Raw genomic sequence first — 10,776 nt, 5'->3', positions numbered from 1 at the left:
GCGTCTCCAGAGCGCAAACGGATCTGCTCGTGCGTGAGGTCAAAGTGCGCAAGCAGAACATCTACGGGACAAGCCGGATTCACCATATCTTTATGTACACAATAATAATCTTCTACACTGTAATCCTTTTAATTTTAATATTTGGCATGTTTGTGTGTTGCTGTGTCCCTGTGTGTAATAAGCAGAGTGTACGCCCATCATGGACCCGCCTATAGGCGCACATTATTAACGCGCTCATTAAATAACAAAAAAATACAAAATACAAATAAAAATATTAGACTTACCCTAAGACTGCATTACGTTCTGTTAAACATTGAACAAACGTTATCTTATCTTCCAGATCAGACATCGAGATCCTGTATGTTGATCAAAGATCTTCCTTGTTTGCAGAGACAGTGATGCATGATATTGAAATTGAGGGATAAGCTTCCATGTCAACATCCTTAAAATTGAAAATCCTGTTAAACGGGAGATTATGAAAGAGGAGGTAAAGTATCTGTAGATCGCGTGTGTCCTTGTTCCTAATCCTGACCGGTACAGTACAGTAGGAATTTCTCAATTCTGCAAAACTCTACACAAAAAATGTCCTCATTTTACACAGGTTTAACATTGTTCTCATTCAGATCATTCACATGATATAATTAACTCAAGTGTCACACTTTGTACTCAAGAGCACACATGTAGGGCATGTGTAAACACAGGATAATTACAGCACTCAACAGCAGTACATCAGATAGGAGAACTTTCATGTGTACTATCTCAAACTCATTATTGCAAATGGATTTGTAGCCAAGTACTTCTAACATGTATATTTGCTGAAATGAGAGACGACTGCCTAGAGGAGCGAGAGAAAGTGTTTTGTAAGAAGACTACACTTTTAAAGAGGCAAGAGAGTTCTCCAGGAAGTTTTCAAAACCCCAACAAAACTACAGAACAGAAGTTTACAGGCATCAGTTCTCTCCCAGCTAGTGTTCACGGATCATAACCCCTGATTTGTCAAATAACAACCAGTGTCTGATGAGATGGTCATTCATTTTGCAGGAATTTAAATTGGAAATACAACACAAGGAAGGAAATGATAATATTATTGCTGATGCTCTTTCCTATGTGGTGGTTTTTCATTGAATTTTGCTGATATATTATTTTTTTAGGGGTTCAAGTGCATAACATTAAAACCCTATTGTAATTGTTGAATTTTCCAAGGATTCTCCCCTAAAACTGATCAGGCAGACCAAACCGTAAGTCGTAGAGACTTGAAACTTTGAGGGCTGGTAGTTCTCACACTGTCTACAACATGACCAAGCCTCGCCCCGATCGGCCTGACGGTGGCGCTACAGCGGAATGGATCATAACTCCTAAACCGTACAAGTCGTTGGAATCCTCAAGAGGGAGAAAATGCCTCAGATTCGATCGTCGCCCTGGTGAATTTCTTTAAAAACCTACTTTTGCAAACTAGTCCTAGGATTTTGGTCCGATCGGAACCAAACTAGTGCAGCAAGATTCTCTGATTGTCAATACTTATCAAAAAGAAAAAGTTGACATTTCGATTCACAGTCTCTAAGGGAACGTTTGAAGTGGGAGGAGCCACTTTTACTAAAATGGCTATAACTCGTGAACGGAATGAGATAATTTCACATATTTAAGAGCTCATTCTGTGGTTCACATGCGCACTGGCCACTTGGTGGTGCTGTAACATGGAAAAAAAACTTAAAAATGGCTATAACCACGAAACCCTAAGTCTGATTTACTTTAAAATTGATATGTGGTGTCTTCATCCAAGGTGCCAAGACTGACTTTAAGGACATTCGTGTAATATTCAGATCATTTGATAGATCTCCTTATACTGAACAACTTTGCCTTGAGAACCACTGCTGTCAATCAAATCGTTCATTACATATTCACAATTATGTTTAAAAAAAAACTTTTGCACGCTAGTCCTGGGTTTGTCGCTCAACCTCAATAAAACAAAAACCAGTGCAGTACAATTCTCTGGACTCTCTAGTTCAATAATTATCAAACAAATATTGAACTTTTCCCTTTGGGTAGCCATAACATTTTGAAATAGATATGGAGTTAGGGAGGTGAAATATATATATTTTTACTTTTACTTTGTTAGGTTATGGTAGCGTTTAAATAAAAAGCTAGTTTCTGTTTTCGCTTGTTATTTTGGCATATACCCATTTCCAAAGCTCATGTAGTGGCATGTAAAAAGACGTTCTTCATTTATGTTACTCCATGCTGTTCCTAGACTGGGACGTAACAATTTAATTAAAAACATACAATTCCAAGATAAAAGAGTGATTTTGTCATTTTTGTAAGTCATAATAATGTAAATAATGAGCTCAGATCAACCCACTTTTGTTTCCAATATTTATTTTCAAAAGGCAACAAATAATTTAAAGCGGTTTGTACAAAGCTTGAGTACAAAAGCTAATTCAGAAAGTATTGCTCTTTAAAAAAATCTCTGCCTTGAATATTCTATAAAAAATCAAGTTAAAATACTCTTTTCATCAAGCTTTTAAATCAAGCTTTAAAGTTCACTTAAAACAATAATCTTTTGAAGGAGTGAATCTCTGACCTCACGTGTGCCAGAGATCGTTTGTAACAATCTGCTCGAATGTAACATTCGATTTATAATTTACAGAAAAAGCACAAACAAACACACACACACACAGACAAAAGTTCACATGATTTTCAAGGGTCAACGAATGAGACCATGATGTATCGAGTCCCTTGTGTGGTGGGAAGCCCCTCGTGGTAGTGCGTCAACCGGCCCGGGTGCATAAACGACCAGCCCTTCCTGGGAGACTCCACCGTACAGTCATAACGCAGAAACCGGCAACCTCCACCCTGACACACACAAACACACACACCTAAAGTCCCGCTGTCCAGTGCATTAGGCCTATTATCTACTAACTAATGTTGACACCGTGTCCTAACCAGACACAACATGACGCGCAATAAAAGCCATGTTTTCCATGTTAACCAGAGTTTTTATCCTGACGAGCTGTGAAAGCGATACGTGCCAATTCTATTTTAGAAATGGCTTCTATTTCTGCGAGGTCGCGGCTGGAACAACAACATACAAAGTATGACAATGATAAACTGAGTGTAGTGCGCTTGCAGAGACTCCGCCCACACGCTCTTCTGATTGGCTGTGATTTTGGATTGATTTGGTTGTGAGTGCAGTGCGCTTGCAGAGAGACTCCATCCACACACTCTTCTGATTGGCTGACACTATGGATTGATTTTGTTGCGTCTCGTCATATTGCGTCTGGTGTAGACCAAGGTTGTTTTAGTTTTGCATTTTAAATTAGTTTTTATTTTAATATCAGTTTCCTAAAATTTCAGTTTAGTTCATGAATGGTTTTGTTAGTTTTAGTTTAGTTTTTATTTTGTGAACACATTTCTATATAGTTTTTATATATTTAGTTTCAGTTTTAGTAATTATAGTGTAGCAGAGTTAACAGAACACTTCCAGTTTAAGACATTTAATTTCAGCAAAATTTAATAGGGACTTTAAGCAACAGCCTCTGGTGGGACAGCAACGTCATTCTGTCGTTCTACTGCGCATGCGCGACATTAACTGCTACTTAGCGACGTTCTACTGTAACCGTCTACTACGGGAGAACAGCTGATTTGCCGTAGTCGTTACTACGTGACATTAAGAGTTAATGTTGTTTTAGGTTATGTGGCATTGTAATCGTTTCTGTATATCATTAAATGGCAAAAGCAACCATTCTCTTGCTTTTTAAAATCACTTTCTTTTTGTATTTTGTCTGATGATTAAATTATCCGTCCTCTTAACTGTTGCTTAGTGATCACCGGGTCTCCTCCCGGTGGGACATGCCCGGAACACCTTCCCGGGAAGGCGTCCAGGAGGCATCCGGAACAGATGCCCGAGCCACCTCAGCTGGCCCCTCTCGATGTGGAGGAGCAGCGGCTCTACTCTGAGCTCCTCCCGAGTGACCGAGCTCCTCACCCCATTTCTAAGGGATCGCCCAGCCAACCTGTGGAGAAAGCCCATTTCAGCCGCCTGTATCCGGGATCTTGTCCTTTCAGTCATGACCCACAGCTCATGACCATAGGTGAAAGTAGGAACGTAGATTGACCGGTAAATCAAGAGATTCGCCTTGCAGCTCAGCTCCTTCTTCACCACGACAGACCGGTACATCGACCGCATTACTGCAGAAGCTGCACCAATCTGTCTGTCAATCTCCCGTTCCGTCCTTCCCTCACTCGTGAACAAGACTCCAAGATACTTGAACTCCTCCACTTGAGGCAGGAACTCTCCACCAAACTGAAGTGGGCAAGCCACCCTTTTCCGACTGAGAACCATGGCCTCGGATTTGGAGGTGCTGATTCTCATCCCAGCCGCTTCACACTCGGCTGCAAACCGTCCCAGCGCATGCTGAAGGTCCTGGTCTGATGGGGCCTGCACGACAACATCATCCGCAAAAAGCAGAGACGAAATCGTGTGGTCCCCAAACCTGACACACTACGGCCTCTGGCTGCGCCTAGAAATTCTGTCCATAAAAATTATGAACAGAACCGGTGACAAAGGGCAGCCCTGCTGGAGTCCAACATGCACCGGGAACAAGTCTGAGTTACTGCCGGCAATGCGAACCAAGCTTCTGTTCCGGTCGTACAGTCAAATGCCTTGTCCAAATCCACAAAGCACATGTGGACTGGTTGGGCAAACTCCCATGAACCCTCCAGCACCCTGGAGAGGGTATAGAGCTGGTCCAGTGTTCCACGACTGGGACGACACCCGCATTGTTCCTCCTGAATCCGGGGTTCTACTATCGGCCATATTCTCCTCTCCAGTACCCTGGCATAGACTTTCCCGGGGAGGCTGAGAAGTGTGATCCCCCTGTAGTTGGAACACACCCTCCGGTCCCCTTTCTTAAAAAGAGGGACCACCACCCCGGTCTGCCAGGCCAAAGGTACTGTCCCCGACCGCCACACGATGCTGTAGAGGCGTGTCAGCCAAGGCAGCCCTACAACATCCAGAGACTTGAGGTACTCAGGTCGGATCTCATCCACCCCCGGTGCCTTGCCACCAAGGAGCTTCTTGACTACCTTGGTGACTTCAGCTTGGGTGATGGATGAGTCCACCTCAGAGCCCTCAGCCTCTGCTTCCTCAATAGAAGATGCGTCGGTGGGATTGAGGAGATCCTTGAAGTATTCCTTCCACTGTCCGACGACATCCCTACTTGAGGTCAACAACTGCCCACCTCCACTGTAAACAGTGTTGGTAGGGCACTGCTTCCCCCTCCTGAGGCACCGGACGGTTTGCCAGAATCTCTTTGAGGCCAACCAGTAGTCCTTCTCCATGGCCTCACCGAACTCCTCACAGGTCAGATTTTTTTGCCTCCACAACCACCCGGGCTGCAGTCCGCTTGGCCTGCTGGTACCCGTCAGCTGCCTCAGGAGTCCCACAAGCCAGCCAGGCCCGATAGGACAGCTTGACCGCATCCCTTACTTCCGGTAAGTAACCACCGGGTTTGGGGATTGCCGCCTCGACAGGCACCCGAGACCTTCCGGCCACAGTTCCGAGCGGCCGCGTCGACAATGGAGGTGGAGAACATTGTCCACTCGGACTCAATATCTCCAGACTCCCTCTGGATCCGGTCGAAGCTCCGCCGGAGGTGGGAGTTGAAGATCTCTCTGACATGGGACTTGGACAAACGTTCTCAGCAGACCCTCACAGTACATTTGGGTCTGCCGAGTCTGTTCAGCTTCCTCCCCCGCCATCGGATCCAACTCACCACCAGGTGGTTATCAGTTGACAGCGCCGCCCCTCTCTTCACCCGAGTGTCCAAGACATACGGCCGGAGGTCGGATGAAACGATCACAAAGTCGATCATCGACCTCCTGCCTAGGGTGTCCTGGTTCCACATGCATAGGGTGTCCTGGTGCCACATAAGGGTATGCTTTAACATGGTGTTCATTGTGGACAAGCTGTAACTCAAATCAGGGGGGCCGTTCCTCCCAATCAGGCCCCTCCAGGTGTCACTGTCGCTGCCCACGTGGGCGTTGAAGTCCCCCAGTAGAACGACGGAGTCCCCAGTTTGAGCACTTTCCAGCACCCCTCCCAGAGACCCCAAGAGGGCCGGGTACTCTGCACTGCCGTTTGGCCCGTAGGCGCACACAACAGTGAGAGACCTATCCCCGACCCGAAGGCGCAGGGAAACGACCCTCTCGTTCACTGGGTTGAACTCCAACACATGGCGGCTGAGCTGGGGGGCTATAAGCAAACCCACACCAGCTGGCCGCCTCTCACCATGGGCAACTCCAGAGTGGTAAAGAGTCCACCCCCTCTCAAGGGAGAGCCCAAGCCACTTATCCGTACGTGGAGGTGATCCCGACTATCTCTAGTCGGTACCTCTCAACCTCATGCACAATCTCAGGCTCCTTCCCCACCAGCGTGGTGACGTTCCACGTCCCTAGAGCTAGTTTCTGTGTCCAGGGATCGGGTTGTCGAGGCCCCTGCCTTCGACTGCCGCCCGATCCACTTTGCACCGGCCCCTTACGGTCCCTCCTGCCGGTGATGAGCCCACGGGAGGGCGGCCCCACGTCGCTCCTTCGGGCTGAGTCCGGCCGGGCCCCATGGGGGGGAGGCCCGGCCACCAGGCGCTCACATACGAGCCCCAACCCCGGGCCTGGCTCCAGGGTGGGGCCCCGGCAGCGCCATGCCAGGCGACGTCACGGTCCTTGTTTTAAATTTCTTCATAAAGGGTTAATGAACCACTCTTAGTCTGACCCGTCACCTAGGACCTGTTGGCCTTGGGAGACCCTACCAGGGGCATATAGCCCCGGACAACATAGCTCCTAGGATCCTTCGCAAGGTGTCAGTTGAAGGAGGGGGGTTAACTTTTGTGCAAATAATAAAAATGAAAAACATTTTTAGGATTGAACAAAGAACCAAACTAAATGCAACTTAAATATATAAAAGTACATATTCATATTAAAGATGAAATCTTGTTAAACGTGGTGTATAAGAAAAAAAAAATGCATATGATGATTATGATTATTCTTTTATGATTATTTCTATGATTAATCCTTTCAAATATTATTCTTATATTGATCCATTTATGCTTTTCATCTATTGTATATTTTAATATCACATACTCACATAGTTATACTCATATTTATGTGTTCCATTCAGACCAGACATTTAGCTTACTTCTCTGAAAATATGTCTATTTGTGGGCTAGACACGCTATTTGTTTTTAGCTCAGTGTGATCTCCTGTCTAATATGTGTGACACATTGTTTATTATTAAGTTTCACATGAGATGTTTATTTCCAAGTAAGATAAAGTACAGCTTTATTTGCACAAGGTCTAGACATGAGGGAAATAAGAAATGAGTCTAGCACGCGTTTACATTGAAAAATAAAGTAATAAAGTCTAATAGGAAAAACGTGATTTTCCGGTACAGGATTTCTTTTTTCAGTAACTGTTGTTAGTTTTGTTTCGTTTGAATTTTGTTGAAATTTGAACTTTTAGTTTTAGTCTAAGTTTAGCCCTTAGTCGTTTCAGTTTACGAAAATAACCTTGGTGTGGACATACAAACTGCTTGTCGCTGGAATCTTATCGCATTGCGTCCGGTTAGGACACGGTGTGAGGGTTTATGGGTCGATACACTCCACAAAACACAACAGAAGTCAATGGAAAGTCCTGTTTACCTCATAATCGGTGCCTTTGCTGTTGAGTGCGATGTTAATGGTGAACGTGGAGGAATCGTGATGCGGACGGAGCGACGGCTGCTCATCAGGACGATAACGAACCACGAAATTCATCACAGCCTGAGCCTGAAACACAAAAGTTTGTGCTGCTGTTGACAGGGTTCGTACACATTTTTACCATTAAATTTCCATGACTTTTCCAAGACTTTTCCATGACTTAAAGGTAAATATTCATGACATAGTTTTCCATAAAACATCTGTGTATACATGTTAATTAACTCCTTGTGGGCGGGTAACGTTAGTAGCGGATGAAAAATCTAAATGTGCTTGAAGAGCTCTTTTCCAAAATGCGATAAACGCCATAAAAAAAAAAAAGATTGTTAACAGATCATTAGAAGTCCTCAAAATTAGTCAAACTAATCTTATATTCTCTCTCTCTCTCAATTTTAATTGTTTATTAATAAACAAGTATTTTCTGTGTCGCTTGCAAAGACGAAGTTGACTGACTCGCGATCTTCTTAGTAGTGAACACGCCGGAGAGAAATGCACATTTCATACGGATTAGGCTACATCGTTTTATTTTGTTTTGAATTGTTCTGTTTAAAAGTAGATATTTCTGTAGATAATAGATATAGGCCTATTTCAGTTTTGTTTAGGTCTGTGAGGCGAGTAGGCTACCTTTTACGCTGAGTTTCGGTTCATGGATGATCCAGTTCACTCCGGCGCCTCTGTGTCGTGATTATCTATTTTCTGCTATTTACTTTTTATTTAGGCTATTAAGCAATTGGTTAATGAAACATTTTAAAATCAAGATACAATTAATACAAAACGAAATTCGTTTAGGAAGGCTTTGTGCTTTCTGTTTGAGGTCTCTGTGTAAGTTTTAAAGTCTTTTAGTGCCGCTCTCAGAGGACTCATTACCGTAATGGAGAACGGTCACGTAACATTGTTTTTTCCTCATAAATGTGAACACGGAAAATAAAAGACCAAATAAATTTTTTAAAAGAAAAAAAATCATATATATTTTAAATGTTTAACAAAGAGGCAAAAAGTCAAACAAAAATCAGAAAATTTGTCGATATTTTTTTCTTTTTCGCACAGCATTTGGTGTAGCCTACAGTTCAAATTTAAATGTTGGCGTTCAACTTTGCGTTTTAAAAATAGCCTACTTACAACAACCCTTCATTTTTCGTTTTTCATTTGGGGGTTAAAGGAAAAACGAGTGGACACAAAAGAACACGGACCTTTTGGACAGAAAGAATACATGAAAGCCAGGGTTCCTTATTAAATTCATAAAAGAAACAATACAGGGATAGCCTACTCTCAAAGAAATGCCACAATCAAGGGAGAAACATGAAGAAACTTAGCATATAGCCTATGTGCCGTTCGCATAAGGGTCTTTCCCTGACATTAATACTTGGATAAGACATTAATAATAATAATTTGTAGGGCGGTGGGTGAGATATAAACCTACTAACGTCCTCCGTTGCCATGATTTTTGGAATGACTGATCAAAAAAAAAAAAAAAAAGTTTTAGTCGGTTAATGGAAACGCCATCCTTTTGCAATAGTTATTTATCGATATTTAGAAGAAAAAAAAAGTTTTGCTCAAATCTGTAATGGAAAGGCACATACGAAGCTATATGAAAATGCAAAGCAGCTTATTTTAATTTGAAGCACTGAGCTGATGACAGCAACACAAGAGCCACACAGGTGTGGCTACTTAGTCGCTGTCCTCAGTGCCGTAGAAAAGCGCTGAATGAGTTCCCCTTCATGTCCGTTTCAGCGCTTTTCTGCGGCACTGAGGACAGCGACTAAAACTAGATGGGCCAAAAGAAATGGGTCCCCTTTCATGTCCGTTTCAGCGCTTTTAGTTAATGGAAACGCGTCATTTCGCCTCTGACGCGCGTAAATTTCTAGACACGTCAGGCGCGAATTTGACGCGCTATTCGCGTCCGGTGTGAACGCACAGTAAAACGAAAAAAGTATTGCAATTTGTTTCCCCAATTTTATTAATTAAACAAATTCAAGTACACAGATATTTTGAAAAACAAATTTCCATGACTTTTCCAAAACTTTATGAGTTTATTCATTTTCCAAAACTTTTCCAGGCCTGGAAATTGCCATTTAAAAAATCCATGACTTTTCCAGGTTTTTCATGACCGTACGAACCCTGTGTTGAATATTGAGTATATATCTGCTTCAAAATTATTCAAATGATTTAATTTTTTTTCCTGAATCAGAGGAAACAACAGTCGTTGAATTAAAGAAGAATCAAAATATTTAAATAAAAAAGAAACAGTAAAAATTATGTTTCCAATCAAATATGGGCCTATTGCTTTATATTTACACTGCCTTATTTACCAACAGATATATTACCAAATCATTTTAATACATATTTGAGAGATGATGCAAACAAACAATCACAATTTTGATTAAATTCATTGTTCAATTCAATATTTGATTTGATTCAATTCAGTTCATTCATTCATTGAAACAGACAGTAAATCAAACTACAAAATGAATCAAACTGATGCAATGTAAATTATCAAATAAAAAGCCTATTAAAAAATAAAGGTAACACTTTATTTTACAGTGTCTTTGTTATATAGATTTGCTATAGTAAAAACAATATATTTTGCATAATTACATGCAACTAACCCTAAACCGCACCCTACCCCTATCGCAAGTTAAATGTTGTCAATCAAAAAGTGCAACCAAAAATAACTTGCAATGTAAAATATGAATATGGGCAGGAAATGAATGGCTCAGGCCAGGTGTTAAAGGACGTGTGTGTGTGTTTGTGTGTGTGTCTCACCTTCGGATAGTACCCTGGGTAGAGTTTTTCTGTCACAGGAACGATGTAGTCTTTGAGGAACTTCAGCCACTCTTTCTCATACTGGATCTGATTCATGTGAATATCAACTGTAGGAACGTTCTCATAACCTCCAGCTAACCGCTCGTCCTGAGAGAGAAACACACATGAGCTGCTGGGACACACACACACACACTCTCTCTCACTCTCTCTCACTCTCTCTCACTCTCTCTCACTCTCTCTCTCTCACTCTCACTCTCTCACTCTCACT

General features: G+C 42.5%; 1 protein-coding gene and 1 long non-coding RNA gene across 2 annotated transcripts in view; one reads left to right on the top strand and one right to left on the bottom strand.

The window, feature by feature from the left end:
• The window catches only part of LOC309481176, an 88,809-nt gene that overhangs the window by 55,069 nt on the left and 22,964 nt on the right, over positions 1–10,776 (top strand). The gene's annotated exons all lie outside the window — the stretch shown is intronic.
• The window catches only part of plod3 (procollagen-lysine, 2-oxoglutarate 5-dioxygenase 3), a 32,482-nt gene continuing 24,060 nt past the window's right edge, over positions 2,355–10,776 (bottom strand). The window contains exons 17-19 of the mRNA XM_082145877.1: positions 10,509–10,655; positions 7,692–7,817; positions 2,355–2,850 (exon numbers count right to left, since the gene is read on the bottom strand). Coding sequence (XP_082002003.1) covers positions 2,695–2,850; positions 7,692–7,817; positions 10,509–10,655 — 429 coding nt within the window. The 3' untranslated portion in view covers positions 2,355–2,694. The remainder of the gene's footprint in view (positions 2,851–7,691; positions 7,818–10,508; positions 10,656–10,776) is intronic.

Source organism: Leuciscus leuciscus (assembly GCF_965113295.1).
Source record: "Leuciscus leuciscus genome assembly, chromosome: 18".
Taxonomy (NCBI): Eukaryota; Metazoa; Chordata; class Actinopteri; order Cypriniformes; family Leuciscidae; genus Leuciscus; species Leuciscus leuciscus.
The sequence above is the reverse complement of the archived record's forward strand: the minus strand, read 5'-3'. Positions and strand labels throughout refer to the sequence as shown.